Raw genomic sequence first — 17,266 nt, 5'->3', positions numbered from 1 at the left:
GGGAGGCTATAGATCTATTTTTAGAAAACAGCAGGAAAAATTTTCAAAAGATTAAATATTCATTCCAGGTCTATTGTGTGTGCAAACATTCACAAGTTTTCACCCATATTTAGAACAAAAAAAAAACTGTATTAGTTTTCATTGTATGCAGCAGATTGCCACAACAACAGCGTATAACGAAATAAAAATATTTGAAAAAATTCATCTTTTTTCATCCAGATTTTATGTAAACATAACACAAAAAAAAACTAACACTGCCAGTGTGGAAACATTCATATAAACAGCTTAATATGTACAGTCCACAAAGTAAAAAAACAGGAAAAGTCCAACTTCGAAAATGAGATGAGCCAAGTCACTCAGTCCCCAGAGGTTACAGATTGAGTCTGCTTCTGCTTGATATAATCAATAAAAGGTCCCCAGATTTTTCCAAATGTATCATGAGTATCTGACAGGCCATACCAAATCTCTTAAGACTTATCATTTGGCCATTTATGAAAACTAGGTGGCGTGGTAGACTTCCATTCTCTCAAAATGACCCTCTTAGCAATAATCATACCAAACATGATGGCTTGCTGGGCTGATCGGAAATATGACTGAGTATTAGCCGAGGTTTGGAGGTTGGGGGTTTCCTTAAAAGCTCAAAAAATTGTGTTGCACTGACAATTTGTCAAAATGAGCTAAAAAACAACTCTCAAGGTCTTATCTGCAAGTACCGAAAGATATGACCGGGCGGGAGACTGAACTTTGTTTGCAATTGCGCAAACGATCCAAACCCATTATCAATGTAAAGATCCTTAATTGAAACTATACCTCTACTAGACCACTTTCTAAAAACATGATCTAATATGGCAGGTTTAAACGATACATTTTTGCATATAGGTGCATTTATGAAACATCCGGCAAGTGCAAGATCCCCTTGATTTGTTTTTTTAGGTCATAGGCTGTTAGATGCACCACCAAATCTTCGTACTTCTAGGTGAAACGTGCAACCCAGAAACCTTAGTTTAAAAGGAATTATGAAGTGCAATTTCATGCTCTGCCGTTGTTGTATAGTCTGTCACAAATATTTTCCCCTGTTGTTTGATATGATACAACCCAAAATTTAAGTCAATCGGGTTAACTGTCTAGGATGAGGGGGGGAAAGGTATGACCCATTTAAATGTGAAAAATTGGGCCGAAGTTTTACTTTCAAATACTGATAACTCACTTCATGTACATGTTAGGACATGTGTACCAAAGTTTTTATGTACATTTGAGGGTGCTACACATGCCTCCCAATTTAGGTCAAACTTACAGGGGCAAGGCTTTGAGTTACCTATGAGAAACAACTCTAGGAGGCCCTGAAGACCCATTTTTTATTATTAGTGTATTGCGACAAGAAATTATCAAAATATGTGTGTGCAGTTTTGTGAGTTTTCATTGATGTTTAGTTCATAAAAAAATGTGGGAAAATTGAATTATGAAACTCAAACTTTGGTGCGCCGCCCCCGTCGTGTAGTCGGTTCAAAATGTAAATAATTTTGCCCTTTGTTTTTTCAAGAGTTGAGATTGTACGACCCAATTTGTAGTCACTCGGGTTAAATATCAATATGACGACCTGCAAATGTGCTAAAATGGGCCAAAATTGTACTTATCTCAAAATTTTCACATCTCACTTCCTGAACAGGGCGGCAAGGTGGCCGACTGGTTAGCACGATGGCCTCCGTGAGAGACAGCATCGGGCGTGGGTTCAATCCCGGCTCCGGCCATCCTGTGTAGAGTTTGCATGTTCTCCCCGTGCTTGCGTGGGTTTCCTCCGGGTACTCCGGTTTCCTCCCACATTCCAAAAACATGCATGGCAGGCCGATTGAACACTCTAAATTGCCCCTAGGTATGAGTGTGAGTGTGGATGGTTGTTCGTCCCTCTGTGCCCTGCGATTGGCTGGCAACCAGTTCAGGGTGTCCCCCGCCTACTGCCCGAAGATAGTTGGGATAGGCTCCAGCACCCCCCGCGACCCTATTGAGGAGAAGCGGTACAGAAGATGGATGGACTTCCTGAACATGTTTTAGGCAAGGGTACCAAAGGATTTTTATAAGTCTGAGGTTCCTAGACGTGCCTCCCGATTTTCGTCTCCGTAGGTCAAACAAGGCTTTGATGAAACCCAAAAGATTTGCTCTAGGGGCCACTGCAGACCATTTTTTTTTTAGTACTCGTGTCTTGCAACTAGAACATTTCTAATTTTTAAAGTAATTTTTTGAAGTTTGGTGAGTTCTCATGTTCAGGTCCTCAAAAAGGCAAGTCTTTACGGATAAAAATAATAATACTAACTAGAGCTGCGAGCAGCTATAAAGGGCCCTCGCAACCTTGGCCACATTGGGGTACTTGCGCTTTGGGATATTTTCACGTCTGGATACTTGCTCAGAGGACAATGACCATCAAAAAAATAGAGATTTTTTTTTTTTTATGCCAGGGCTTATGTGTGTACATCTTGGGCTGTTAAATATGCCTCACAATTTTCACCGATGTAGATGAAACGTGGAACCGGGAATGCTTCGTTACAAATTTGTAGGGGACGCTATAGATCTTGTTTTTGAAAATAGCACAAGAAATATTTCAAATATTCATGTTAATTCCAGGTCTATTGTGCGTGCATGAGTTTTGTTTTCGCCCAGGTTTAGAAAGGCCCCCAAATTTTAACAAGTTCCAAAGTAAATTCAAAATGGTGGACTTCCTGTGAGGTTAAACACTGGCTATAAATGATGTTTTTGTCAGTCTTGGGCTGTTACATAGTCTACCAAACATTCGTAGATCTAGGTCAAACGTAGAACCGGGAAGGCTTTATTGTTATTTATTGTTTATTGTGGGCGCTATAGAGAAAATTTTCCTGACAAGCTCAAGAAATCTCTACAGTATTCATTTTTATGCCATGTGTAATGTGTGTTAAAAGTTAAACAAGTTTTCGCGCAGCTTTAGATCCTCAAAAACAGCATCACTTTAAGTAATGTTTTTCAAATGTCTATAACAGACGTTTTGTATGTGTTAGGCTGTTACATATAACATCACATTTTGGTAGATGGTGAAATGCACAACCCAGAATCATTTGTTAAGAAGGAATTATGAAATGTTCAGTTTTTGCGCACCTCCATCATATAGTCAGACGTAATAACAAGATTTCAATAACTTTTCATCTTAAACATCTTTTGATTAAGCACACAAAGTTTGAAGACAATCAGATTAATTCTCTTGCAGGAGTTCATTAAAATATGACCTTTGTTGAAAGGTCCAATAATTGTTTTTTATTATTTAATAATTGTATTGGTTTTTCACATGGCAATAAAATACATTTTTCTGGGCCTTAGGCTTTGTAGATGCATTTTGTAGATGTTAGTTAAACTTACAACCCAGAATCCTTCATTAAGGTATTATGAAATGCAAAGTTTGATGCGCCGCACCTGTCGTATAGTCTCTCGAAAACGTAAAATATTTTCGCCTGTTCTTGACCCAAGTGTTGAGATTGTACAACCCAAGTTTGAAGTCTATCAGGTTAACTGTCTTGGACGTGGGGGCAAAATTATGACTCGTGTAAATGCAAAAATAGGCAGAAACTGTACTTTCAAATATTCATAACTCACTTCCTGTACATGCTAGGCATGGGTACCAAAGTCTTTATGAATGTATGAGGGTGATACATTTGAATGAACCTCAAATGAACCACTTTCAGGGGCGCTACAGTCCCATTGTTTAGTATCAGTGTATCGCTACTATAAAATATTAACATTTTCACCACTCTCAATGTGTGTCTGGTGAGTTTTCGTTCACATTAAGTTCCTAAAAAATAAGAAAAAAGGAATTCTGAATCTCAGTTGTATTCTACGCCCCGTATATTTAGTCAAAAACGTAAAATATTTTCGTATCCTGTTGTCTCATGTGTCGCTGCTCTGGCCCTAATAATAAAAATAATAATAATCATAATTTCTACAGAAACAATAGGGACCTCGCAGCGGTTGCTGCTCGGGCCTAAGTAGTAATAATAATAATTATTATAATATCTACAGAAACAATAGGGACCTTGCAGCGGTCGCTGCTCGGGCCCTAAGAATAACAATTTCTTAGAAAACAAGAGGGACCTTGCAGGGGTCGCTGCTCGGGCCCTAATAATAACAATAATAATAATAAAAACAATAATAATGATAAAAATTTCTACAAATACAAGAGGGACCTCACAATGGTCGCTGCTCGGGCCCTAATAATAATAATTCCTAGAAAAACAAGAGGGACCTTGCAGTGGTTCCTGCTCTGGCCCAAATAATAATAATAATAATAATAATTTCTAGAAAAACACGAGGGACCTCGCAGCGGTCCCTGCTCAGGCCCTAATAATAGTAATAATTTCGATGAAAACAAGAAGAACCTCGCAGGGGTCCCTGCTCGGGCCCTTAGGATAATAATTTCTAGAAAAACAAGATGGGCCTCGCAGCAGTCGCTGCTCGGGCCCTAGTAATAATACTAATTTCTAAAAAAACAAGTGGGACCTCGCAGTGGTCTCTGCTTGGGCCCTAATAATATTAATTTCTACTAATACATTAGGTACATCGCAGGGGTTGCTGTTCGGGCCTTCATATTAATCTCTACAAAAACAATCGGGGCCTCCCAGGGGTCGCTGCTCTGGCCCATATTGTAATACTACTACTACTTCTCCTACTACTACTACTACTACTACTGCTACTTATAATAATTATAATACATACAAAAACAATACTGACCTCGCAACAGTCGCTGCAAGGTCCCTAATGATACTAATTTCTACAAAAACAATAGGGACCACGCAGCGGTCACTGCTCGGGCGCTAATAATAATACTAATTTCCACAAATAAAACAGTGATCTTCCAGCGGTCGCTGCTCGGGCTCTTAATAATAATAATAATAATCATAATAATAATAATTTCTGCAAAAACAATGCTTACCTTGCAGCAGTTAGTGCTTGGGCCCTAATAATATTAATTATATTATTATTATGAATAATAATCATAATTTCTACAAAAACAATAGGGACCTTGCAGTGGTCGGTCCTCTGGCCCTAATAATTTCTAGGAAAATAAGAGGGACCTCGTAGCAGACACAGCTCGGGCCCTAATCATTTCTACAGAAAAAAATAAATAGGGACTGAATAAACTGAAAAATGTTTGATGATTTTGCCTATTCTAATATTTGTTCACATTTTTATGAGTTTTAATGTATATTAAAACCCTTAAAATCTGTGTTTTTTTGTTTAATTGGTGCACCTGGTGATATATTCAAAGCTCTGCATCTCTCTTCACCCAAGGATCCAAGACCACAAGTCCAATGACACCACCACAAAGTTCATCATTGAACTGTGGCCGATGGTGTCCATTGCTTGTTGCGCATATGTACACATTTGTTTGAACATCATGTTTGCTATGGATAATCACCAACTAGCACATTAATCCACGAGCCCAACACAGCTCAGGTTCTAATCGGGGGGGTGTTTCTCCCAATCACACACCTCCAAGTCTCACTTTCATTGTTTACTTGAGCAGTGAACCATCAAAACCAGGTACTCCCCAGCAGGAGCACTGTCCAGCACTTGCACAAGAGACTTCAAAAAGTGTGGGCAATCTGAGCTGCTGTTTGATGAATAGACACCAACAGCAGACACAATCTGTCCCCAAGCCCAAAGGTGGAGGTAGACTTTCCACACGTCTATTAGTATAAGTCACAGTGTACAGGCACCAAGCCAAAGGCTAAGTTTGCCCACACCTTCTCGGTGCTCTGACTATGGGCAATTGCCCATGCAGTGTGGAATATATTCCAACCCCTATCAAGAGAACTGGAACCAGAGCCCAAGATGTGCATTGAGGTGAGCCTGACTATATTCAGTCATAGCTTCTCAAACTCGCACACCAGCTCTACATCCTTTCCTGCCAGAGAAGTGACATTCCACATTCCTTGAGCTAGCTTCTGTAGCTGGGAATCTGACGTCAAGTTCCCCACTTTTGAATAATATCCAGCTCTCGATGCACCCTTCCGGTGGTAAGCCTATGGAAAGGGGGACCCACAATGTTTCGTTGAGGGTTTGTGCCTTGCTGGGCCACACGGATGTACCAAGCACTCGTGAACGAGCCCCATCTTCGGGCCTAGCTCTACAAAGGGGGCCCCTATTGACCCACGTCAGGTGAGGGAAAATGTTATCTAATAAGATATACCGTCATCAACTATATATCAAATACTCTGTATATTATTCTTCTGACATAATGCAATTAGAGTTTATTTTACATAAACACATGCTGTACAACATGATTAGTAGTACAACAGAGCAGACACAAGTCCACTGGCAGGTGACCAAATCTAAATCTTAAGTCTTGACTACACAACACAACACCAACAACAACACAATTCAACAACTGTTAATTGTACCAAAAACTAATTCTCTATTCATACAAACATACAGTATATTGTATATTATAACTGAACTTAATTGAGTTATTAGGAGCCTTTATGTATTCAAACACACAGTATCTAACGTTTAATGGACTAGATCAAGATGCAACACACAACTGGGTTTACTGCAATACCTTGCGTATATGGGCCTGCAATCCTTTGAGACCGTACATGCGAAAGACAAACCACATTTTGAGGGAGCGGAAGCGTCTGCCCAGTGGAATCTGCCAATGCTTAAAGAAAGAAAAAAATGCCCACATGAAAAGCATGTTTTTCCATTTGCTCTTAATAATATCATTTTTTCCAATAAAAGAAAATAACACAAGTTCTTACCCGATAGTCTGTCACTAGCCCTGTTGAGGAAAAAGACATTTGTCATTTATGGCACAATAACCCCCCCCCCCCCAATTTTAATTTAGATAAACCAAATTTCCACTCTGATATGGTACATCACAGCCTAAATCTAATTGTGTTTTTAAAGCTCACCATACATGAAACCTTCTCTTCTTTTTCATCATCATTATTATTCATCAACTGAACAATACGAAAATAGCCTTTCATATATATCTGTGTTCTTCTGGTCAGATTTTGTCGTGCAGGTGTTTATATTCAACTAACACACATGCGCACACACAGTGTTGTTTTTGTCAACGATGATTAACTAATTTCATTGACACCCTTTTTTTCCCATGACGACAAAGTGATGGTGATGAGCAAAACCTGGCTCATTGATGATTAAATCATGATTAGATGTCTGTGAGTTTTCGTTGAGATGAAACTGGATGAAAATGTTAGTGGGTGTTCTGTCATATAATCAAAATGCACACTCACTATGTCACTCAAAATGAAAGCTGGGATGTCCATTAACTGCAATTAAGATTGCCTCTGAGTGTCCCGTCCGTCCATGCTGTGTGTATGAGTAGTGAGGTGTGCTTGATGTTTCAGTCAGACCAAATGTGTGCGAAGCATTTCTGGCAGCGCTTTTCCACATATAGTCAATGCAGTTTGCGTGATCAGAATCAGAATGCCTTTAATTGTCATTGTACTCAGTGTGCAACAAGATTGGAGAGTGACAGTTGTGCCGTATGGCGTGTTTAATGTGTTTGGAGCAAAGATTTTGCTCCTTAACCAATCTTACTGCACAACGCCGACAGCAAATCTGCATTGACAATGTACTTAACTACGTATGCATGCACAGAGCAAGCAAACACACAGCCAATTTAGATTTACAGATTCCAGTGGTTGTACTAAGGTCTAGCGCTTATCAAAGTCAAAACATTATATTGCACGTTTTGAGTCATTTTTCAGCCACTCACACGAAGTGATGATTGTCAGTGACCAACTCAGCTGATTCATGTGATGTCCAACTGCTGCGGGTTGTAGCGGCATACCTCTCCCACATACATTCACTGTGTGCCCAATGGCTGTAGACTGTCTGTGTCACTACCGCATTAGGACACCCAAACTGTGTTGACAGAATATTATGTTATATGTTGAAAAATAGGATCAGCGCTAGGGTACGTTTGTCTTCACCTGTGAGGAGTCGAACTTGCAGTTGAAGCGTCAGTAGAATATACAATCAAGCAAATGTAAAACGCTAAGTTCACACTGCAGGTATTTCTGCTCGATTCGCTTGCGTCTATTTTTTTTGTGTGTAAGTGTTCACTTACATACGACTTCTGTTCGTTTAGTGTGTGAATATACGCGTCTCTAATCTTAGACCACATCTGAAAGCGAACTCGGTGTCAGGACCGCTTTCCAGCGGGGGGGCTGGAAAGCGGTGAATGTGGATCCTTAAAACGCTGACAAGGGAAAATCGGGGTTGTACAAAGGTTTATTGTGACCGACAGGTATCAATCCAACATCCAATGAGGCAAGGTAACTTGCAATCGAGTATAATATTAGATAGGGTGTCTATAATTACGGTCGTCGGGAGACGGTAACGAAAAACGCTGGAGGAGCAATCTCACACCAGGAAATCAAAACGAGAAACAGAAAACGCTTGCAACGCAAGGAGACCGAAAACGACAATGGCTTGCCACCAAAGGGCAAGGTGAATCCAAATACGAAAACGAGAACAAAAGGCGAGCCGAGAGTAGCTGGAAGCAAAGGTAACAAAACTCACAAAATACAACACACTGGAATCAACGTGGCGAGAACTATAGCGAGGGCACATGAACAAGAGCAACGTGGGATCAGAGCTACGTGGGTCAATAATCCGACGCGGACGTGTCGATGGCTTAAGTAGTCGGTAATCAGAGCTTCATTGAGCGCAGCTGTGTGGCTCGTGAGCGCGTCTCGCTCGCGACCGGTCCCCGGGTCGCGCGCCGCCGGCACACGCCCACTCAGCTGTAACGAGAGCAGACGGATCGTGACACTCGGTTGGATTCGAAAAAAAAAAACGAATTGCGCTGTCAAAAATAAATGAAAAAATACAAAATCTGATGCAGACCACATATGGGCAAAAAATGTGATCCTGGGTAGCATATGCCTACAGTGTGAACCTAGCCAAAATTTGACTGATTGATAGGTGTGAATTATTTTTGTTTTCTCTGGCCTCCTAGAAGTACGTGGCGGAGAGGATGTCCTGTGGGGGATGTTTTGATTGATTATCCAAGGTGTGAAAAGTCACACAGGTGACTAGCAGGTGTCTGATGTGGTGGTGTTTAATCCATTGTATTTGAATGGAAATAAACGAAGGTTATGCTGTGTTTCTTACTGGTTTATGACTTTTTGATTTATCAAGGATATGACCAATTATAGTTTATTTCCCCCCAGGGGAAAAGATGAGCTAGGTAATGATGCAAATGAATAAAAGTGAATAAGGGTCATTCATATCAAGCTGCTTTTTTCTTCAGAAAAGAGAGGGTTCACCACTGCATCCATTTGTTTCCATGTTCACGGCAGGCTTTGGATGAAATTGGCTCAAGAAAAGCCTAGGTATTCATCAAACCAGCTAATGTATTTTTAAGAAAAGTTGTTTGTTCCTGTCCTTGAGGTGTTATGAGAAAAATCTAAATTTATATTTTTGTTATTTCAATTCTGATGAAAAAAGAAAAAAAAAAAGAAGAAAAATTTTAAGAGTAGGTTAAAATGTGTGGTTTGAGCAACGGAGATCGTGTTTTATACAAACCTTAGGTTGGAAATAATTAAATTTTTGCACATGTAAGAAAAAATGGAACGGTTTGGACTGGTGTTAAGTTGGTTTGTATAACAAAATTTGATTAAAAAAAAAAAAGGATGAATTTTTGAATGCGGCACGGTGGGCGATTGGTTAGCATGACGGCCTCACAGTGCAGAGGTGGAGGATTCGATACCGGCTCCGGTGCCTGTGTGGGTTTTCTCCGGGTACTCCGGTTTCCTGCCTCATCCCAAAAACATGCATGCAGGTTGACTGGACATTCTAAATTGGCCCTAGGTATGAGTGTGAGCCTGGATGGTTGTTGGTCTATGTGTGCCCTGCGATTGGCTGGCAACCAGTTCAGGGTGTCTCCTGCCTACTGCCCGATGATAGCTGGGATAGGCTCCAGCACCCAACGCAACCCTTGTGAGGGGAAGCGGTACAGATTAGAATTAGAATTAGAAATCCCTTTATTGTCATGATGATGGATGGATGGATTTTTCTGAAGCATACGCACAGAATAAAAATGTGAGATGGGAGGAAGAGGAGGAGGGTGAGGATGAGGTGGAATGATAGGAGGGGGTCTGTGTTTCAGACAAGTGGTCTTGTTAACACAATACATCCATCCATTATCAAAATCCCTTGTACTCGCGAAGGTCCTGGGTGTGCTTGAGCTTATCCCAGCTGTCTTTGGGCAATAGGCAAAGTACACTAAAGTTGCAAATATAATTGTTCACTTCCATACTGATGTTAAAACTAATGTCATATTAATAATATTGCTTTTTTTTTTATTATCGTTCTGATGATGCCTTGAGTTTTACAGCAATATTTTGACACACATTTTAAACTAATTTGTGATTGAGTGACCATTAAAAACTAATTTAGCTTTCTTGTGCGGCTGTTATCAAGTCATACAGAAAGGTCTTGCATACTCAACTCCAGAGTTTGAGATGAGAACAATAAAGGATGATGGTAGTAGGAAATTTTTTTAGAAAGGCTCACTACGAGGAGAGAGTAGGTGAGGATTAGTCATGGTGCCACACTGTCACTAAGGGGTGAAGCTAGACATGTTAATTTTTTTTTTTTGTGCGCGTGCGTGTGCATGTCTGTATATGAGTGTTTTCCCATGTCTGAGCATGCTTATATAAGGCTATGGTCTGAACAATTGCTATCTTATTGCAAATGAAAATTAAGCACTTCATTTTTTACAACTTAGTATGTACAAATAAGTTTATGCTTACATGTCTAATTCATGTTTTTGCTAACACTGCATTAGCAAGTTGGAGAGAAAGGTCATGCAAACTCATCTCCTTGTGAGAGTGACAGAAATGTAATTAGTGGTTATTACCAATTCCAGCTCTCATCTTTGATTTAGTCTGAAGAAGTCAACATATTTCTAACTATGTAGTTATTTCCTTGTATTAGGAGAAATTCGGGTATGAAACAGCTGTTAAAATATGGATATCTTAACATCTACCTGATTTAATCTGAGCATTACACAAAACATTGTGCATGTTTATCTTCAAGACATGTCATCCTTAATTACCCTGTGGAAATGAATCTTTCTGAATCTGAATCCTCTGTGATTACATGAAAAAAATAAAGTGTCCGAAAGTATATGAATGAATATTGTTGAATAAAGACAACTATGCTGCTATTAACTCTTGCTGCTATTAACTCTCTTTTTCATCTTCAGAAACTTGGAACAGGCAAAGGTTGTTACTTTCTTTGTGTACCCACACTGCCTGAAGATCTAAATTATTAAATTTAATTAGATTTTTCGTTCAGGCTCATTTATGCAAGGTACTCAAGACCCTTCATTGTAAAATGAAAGAACTGTCTGGTGTTGATGCCACCATGTGGAATTCCTGGATTAATGACCTTAGAAAAATACAAACCCCTAGTGTCCTAAACCCCTGGTATCAATTACTGTTTTTGCAGCAATTTTGACATTGTGTGGATGTTGGTTTATTCAGTGTTCACACTCTCTCATTAACAGATTGGTAACAACAGCTATCTCACCCATTGGGAATGAGAAGGCTTACATGTATCCTTTGTTTGATCCTAACCATAAAGGTAATGGCAAGGATGAAGATAATGGATGATGCATACTTTATTACGTACTTGATTAATTTCCAAAGCCAGGGAAGTACATTGCCTATAAGTGTAATTGTATTTTTCATCAAAACAATCCCACAGTCGAAAATCTAACTGAAGTGACTGATGTAATGTGATATGAGGATTTGAGCAAATATGTGATAAACAGAAATAATAGAATAAATGTACATACATTATCCCTGCTTTACTCTTGTAGTATTGCAAATAATTTATTCCACAGTGTGACCTTTGTTTGAAATCGAAGGAAAACACCAGATAAAAAGTCATCTGTCAAGAAAAGCGAAATGCGGGTGGCACCGCTGCATTAGCGCTTCACCAACAGCGCCTATGTCACACGGCTGAAACTGGAAAAACTGGCATCTGAACTGTTGGAATGTGACTGAAAATATTGGTGCCTGAACTGTTAGAATTTGACCTTTCATCGCCGGAGGACTAAAAGTTTATGCCTACCTCTATTGTTTTGGAATGATTTACGAGTTAGTGTTGCTTTCCCCAAAACCTTTATATCAGACAATCTTCTGTAACTAGAGACATCACCAATAAATAGGGTGAACTCGGGGAGGTGTGTTTCAGAGCAGATTGGAGAGTTGTAACTCTGTTTCTCCACACAATTCTAAACTCTCTTGCCCTTCCTTATCTATTATTTTGAGAAGTCTTATAGGTTGTTTGAACCAGACAGTATTATTCCAATATTATTTTATGTTATACTGTATATAAAATGCTTTATCACAGCACCAGCTGTTGCAAAATGCGCTATATAAATGTATTTTATTTTATTTTTTTGCCATAATCACAATAGCGCTTTGATGAGGAATTAAATATTTAAATCCGTGGGCTATACATCTTGTCTTTCACCTTATTTTCACTCATGTTCATTCAAAGTCATCTTGACATATTCGGTACATATGTTTCTTGAATTGGTTTGTGATAGATTTCATCATAAGCTTCAAGTTTTCCTTATAACTTCTGTTGCTGAAGGGTCACAACTTCAAGCTAAAGTTAGCATTGTTGTGATAATCTATTCATTAACTTATATTTGCGTTGCTGATATGTCTAGAACATGCAGGAATTTTTAGACAGACAGGAAGTATACTGCGTTGTCATATGGCTCCATATTTGAGTTTGAGTGACTGTCATGGAGCAAAATTTTGCATTTTAGATATGTTGCTGTCATTCACACACAAAGACGCAAAAACATGCACACACACACACACCCCTGCACGCACACACACACGCACGCACGCAATCCTCTCATGTCACAATCATCACAACAACTGCCATGCCACAAGCTACCAGATGATCACGATGGAATGTAGGCCTATGTTTATATCACTGATAATAATCACAAATTACATTGAAGAGTCCAAATTGAAATAGAGAAAGCTTTTGCAAGGTGTCAGAAGTGGCTCACATAGTACTGCTAATCTGACAAATTAACACCCGCAGAAATCAAGCAATAACACATTCTGGAATCTTGAATAATGAAAAATCATTCCAGTTTCGGTTTGTATCTGGGCCCATTTTACAGTACTTAATTTTGATTTGAACACAATCATTCAATGTTGTTTTTCTATGTGTTGCAGCATTGTTTGTTTCTGATGTGGACTAAGCAACATAATTTGTCCATGCAGTGTTTGTTTTAGTTTAGGTAAGATGAACCTACCTGACTCCTGGTGCTCATGTCTGAGGTAGAGTGGCTCGACTTTGAAGGCTCCAATCATGTCCTGCCTCTTCTTTACCCTGTTTGTACGTGTTGTTGCGTAGTCAAATATATTTTCACCAAAAAGCAACGATATGTGGTTGTTTTACCCTAAAGGAAAAAGTCTCAAAAACAATGGCACACTGTTATTTAGTTACCTTTTTTAAGAACCGGAATTCTCAAGGCAACCCTGGGCCTCCTAATTTAGTGCTCTATGACCACATGCAGGCACATTACTACACCCATAAAACTGCTGTAATTATTTAATGTTGGCACGCTAGGTCCTCTATAAATTTCTATATAAAGATGATCATTTGTACACATGCACAGAGCAATGTTGGAGGCACTTGTCTTGAAAGTAAAAACTTTTGATGCCTTTTCTTACTTGAAAAGTATTACCAAAAGGCCAGAAGTGGATTTTTGTCAGGTCCTTTTATTACCACATGAATAGAATTCAAATATTTGCACCCGGAACAGTATGAAATCATGTAATGTACAGTCCCTCTCTCTCTCTCTTTCTCTCTGTCTCGTTCTCTCTCTCTTTTGAGCGCTCTCCTCTCTCTCACTCTCTGCAAGTGCATGCAAAAAAGAAGAGAGAGCGCAGTGTGTTAAGAAGTAATTGAGAGCCAAAGGGATAAAGTTTAATGAATACTGCCATCTCTACAGTGCGACCCCAGTCGGAGCTCATTTGTGAATTTGCCTTGTGTGTCAATTATATTTCTTGAATCTTTATTTTATTGTTTCATTCTTTGCAAGTATGCTATTTCAGTTTGCTGTTGTGTCATAATTTTAGTTTTGATGTGACACTGTGATCGTGGATGACATGTTGACAAATACATACCTTACACTTCATCATTGTACGAATGTAAGTTGCTGTGAGCTTGTTCTACTGCTTCCAATAATTAAAGGGCAATGATCCCTCACTACCTCAAGAGTGCCATAATATAGATAATACGCTATTTAATAACGTGAGAACCCGCAGCTATTCGTCCAAGCCGTCTAAGGGAAGTAGAAATCCTTTTTATGGTTAAATTTAAATATTGTGGCTTTTAATCAGTTGTTTACAGGCCGGAAATTACGGTAAGTGGATATGAATAGTAAATTAGCCGGCTTATGAGTTTTATTATTATTTTCATGAATATGAACAAAGAAAGGACAGAAAGGTGCTCAGGATGGGGACATTAACTTATTAATTATAATTTTTCACTTATTTGTATTTTATTAACTATAATTTTTGCATTTGCTTTTATGTGCGCTATTTCATGGAGAGACTTCATATTAATTTTAACATATTTATTCTGACTAAGTGACCTTTGACTTTATCATGATCCACTTCCTCTCTTTTAATTCTCTTCTCATCAGTTGCCAATGAGCTTGCTTTGGAAGGTATCAGGCCCAAGGCAGAAAAAGTTGGTGGATTAGTTTGTGTTTATTATACACAGACTGCTGTGAGCGAAAATAAACTCCCCCTTCCAGTTGGCAAAAGAACAGTTTTCTACAACTCACAATTTTACGGCATCCAACTAAAAAAATAAAATTAACATCCTTCACGTACAATTACAAAGTAACATCCTACTCATTTATTTTATTGTAAATGTATGATTAAAAGACACCTTACCACATAGCAGAGCAGTCAAAGTTGATTAACAGCCATTTGTGTGGATTCAAGTTGAATGAATCTGCAAACTGTAAATCAGACACAGATAAGAAGTAACCATCAGACTGTGTGATAAATAAGGTTAATCAAGAATCAACGAAACATTAAAATAGTGTACAATGTTTAGTACAGATTGTTCTTATTTACCGAAGTGAACAATTGCTGCAGCAAGACAGAGGAGTCAGAAAATAATTGTTTAGGAGCCAGCGTTTATTAAAATTTATACACACACTTCTCTGCCTCTATCTTTTTGGCCAATCTTTTGTCATATCCTCCCTCCCCCCACCAAATGCAATTAAATCCACAGTAAATGGAAACAACGGACAGTTGCCATGCCGCCTGATGCTTGTTAGTCCATCACCCCTGGCAACCAAGCCATCCATCAACCACAAAGACGTTTTTCTCTTTTTTTGTACCTCTCACACTTAATGTACACGTTCTTTAAAATATTACTCTAAACAGCTGCTATACAGTATTTGTCCAATGTCCTTTTTTAAAAACAAGCTCTTCTATTGTTTGAATCTATTGTTTGAACATGTGTGTCTAATAAAGAGTGATATATATATAAAGGTCTAACCCCGCCCCAGGAAATCATTCTGGGCTTATCGCTGCGTCCCTGCACAGCATGTGGAGATGCAGCAACCTCGATGGAAGTAAAAAGCAGACAGAGTGATGATTGTTACTCTCTCTCACATTCCTCCTACTTGACATTAACATCAAGGAATGTCAAAGAACAAATCAACAGGATATATAGTGCTGTGAAAAAGTATTGCTGGTTTCTGTGTTTTTTGCATCTTTATCACTCAGAATGGGTTCATTTCATCAATCTGATTTTAATATCACACGAAGACAAGCCAAGGATAGATAAAATGCAATTTCTAAATGATGATTTTATTTACCAAGAAGGAAAACATTTACAAACCTGTCTGGCCCTCTGTGAAAAAGTAATTGCCCCCTCAACATAATAGCAAGTTATGCCACCTTTGGCAGCAATGACTGAAATCAAATGTTTGCAATAATTGGTGATGAGTCTGTCATGCCACTGAGGAGGGATTTGGGACCACTCTTCTTTGCAGGATTGTTTCAACACTGCCATAGAGGAGGGTTTTCTAGCATGAACTGCACAATGAATATCACACCACAACATCTCTATTGGATTTAAATTCAGACGTTAAAATGTTAATTTTGTTCTTTTGGAGACTGTTCCTCACAACATCTCAGGTGAAGAACCAGCTGAGGAAGATGAAGGCGAGGAAGGCAGCAGGCCCAGATGGGATTAGCTCCCAGCTCCTCAAATCCTGCGCAGACCAGCTGTGTGGAATCCTCCATCATATGTCCAACCTGAGCCTGAAGATGGGCAGAGTCCCCCAACTGTGGAAAACATCCTGCCTGGTTCCGGTTCCAAAGACACCCCATCCGAAGGAGCTCAACAACTTCAGACCAGTGGCGCTGACGTCTCATCTGATGAAGACCCTGAAGAGACTGGTCCACGTCCATCTGCGCCCCCTGGTCAGCTTCTCAATGGACCCACTCCAGTTCGCATATCAGTGTGGATGATGCCATCATCTACCTGCTCCACACTTCACTCTCCCACCTGGAGAAGGCGGGGGGCATGGTGAGGATCATGTTCTTTGATTTCTCAAGTGCTTTCAACACCATCCAGCCCGCCTTATTGGGAGACAAGCTGGAGCAGGCGGGAGTGGCCCACCACCTCATCACATGGATCCACGACTACCTCACAAACCGGCCACAGTACGTGAGGACACAGGACTGTGTGTCTGACGTTCTCCTCTGCAGCACGGGAGCGCCGCAGGGAACTGTTCTGGCTCCCTTCCTGTTCACCCTCTACACCTCGGACTACAAATACAATTCCACAACCTGTCACCTGCAGAGGTTCTCTGATGACTCTGCGATTGTCGGCCTCATCACTGACAGTGACGATCGGGAGTACAGAGGGGTTACGCAGGGGTTCGTGGACTGGTGTCAGCAGAACCGCCTCCAAATCAACGCTGGGAAATACAAAGAGCTGGTGGTGGATTTCCGCAAGCGTCGGCACTCTCCACCTGCACCAGTGAATATCCAAAGAACAGACGTTGAGAGGATCTCAACTTACAAGTACCTGGGTGTTCATCTGAACAATAAACTGGACTTGAGCGACAACACAGATGCTCTCTATAGGAAGGGTCAGAGCAGACTCTTCCTACTCAGGAGGCTGAGGTCCTTTGGCGTTC

General features: G+C 39.8%; 1 protein-coding gene across 9 annotated transcripts in view; it reads right to left on the bottom strand.

The window, feature by feature from the left end:
- ddc (dopa decarboxylase) overlaps positions 1–17,266 on the bottom strand; it is a 132,300-nt gene that overhangs the window by 26,303 nt on the left and 88,731 nt on the right. For 8 of the 9 annotated variants that reach the window (XR_015845699.1, XM_088307664.1, XM_088307666.1 and 5 more), the window contains 4 exons: positions 14,997–15,064; positions 13,343–13,419; positions 6,774–6,793; positions 6,575–6,673 (listed from right to left, as the gene is read on the bottom strand). Coding sequence is in view for 8 of the 9 variants with exons in the window: in XM_088307664.1 (XP_088163790.1) it covers positions 6,575–6,673; positions 6,774–6,793; positions 13,343–13,419; positions 14,997–15,064 (264 nt within the window). In the remaining variant the exon portion in view is untranslated. The remainder of the gene's footprint in view (positions 1–6,574; positions 6,674–6,773; positions 6,794–13,342; positions 13,420–14,996; positions 15,065–17,266) is intronic. The other variant, XM_088307663.1, reaches the window with a different exon arrangement.

This window comes from Idiotropiscis lumnitzeri, chromosome 10, assembly GCF_059441095.1.
Source record: "Idiotropiscis lumnitzeri isolate Australia: NSW breed Sydney's pygmy pipehorse chromosome 10, RoL_Ilum_1.0, whole genome shotgun sequence".
Classification (NCBI taxonomy): Eukaryota; Metazoa; Chordata; class Actinopteri; order Syngnathiformes; family Syngnathidae; genus Idiotropiscis; species Idiotropiscis lumnitzeri.
Note: the sequence above shows the minus strand (reverse complement) of the source record. Positions and strands in the feature narration are given on the sequence as shown.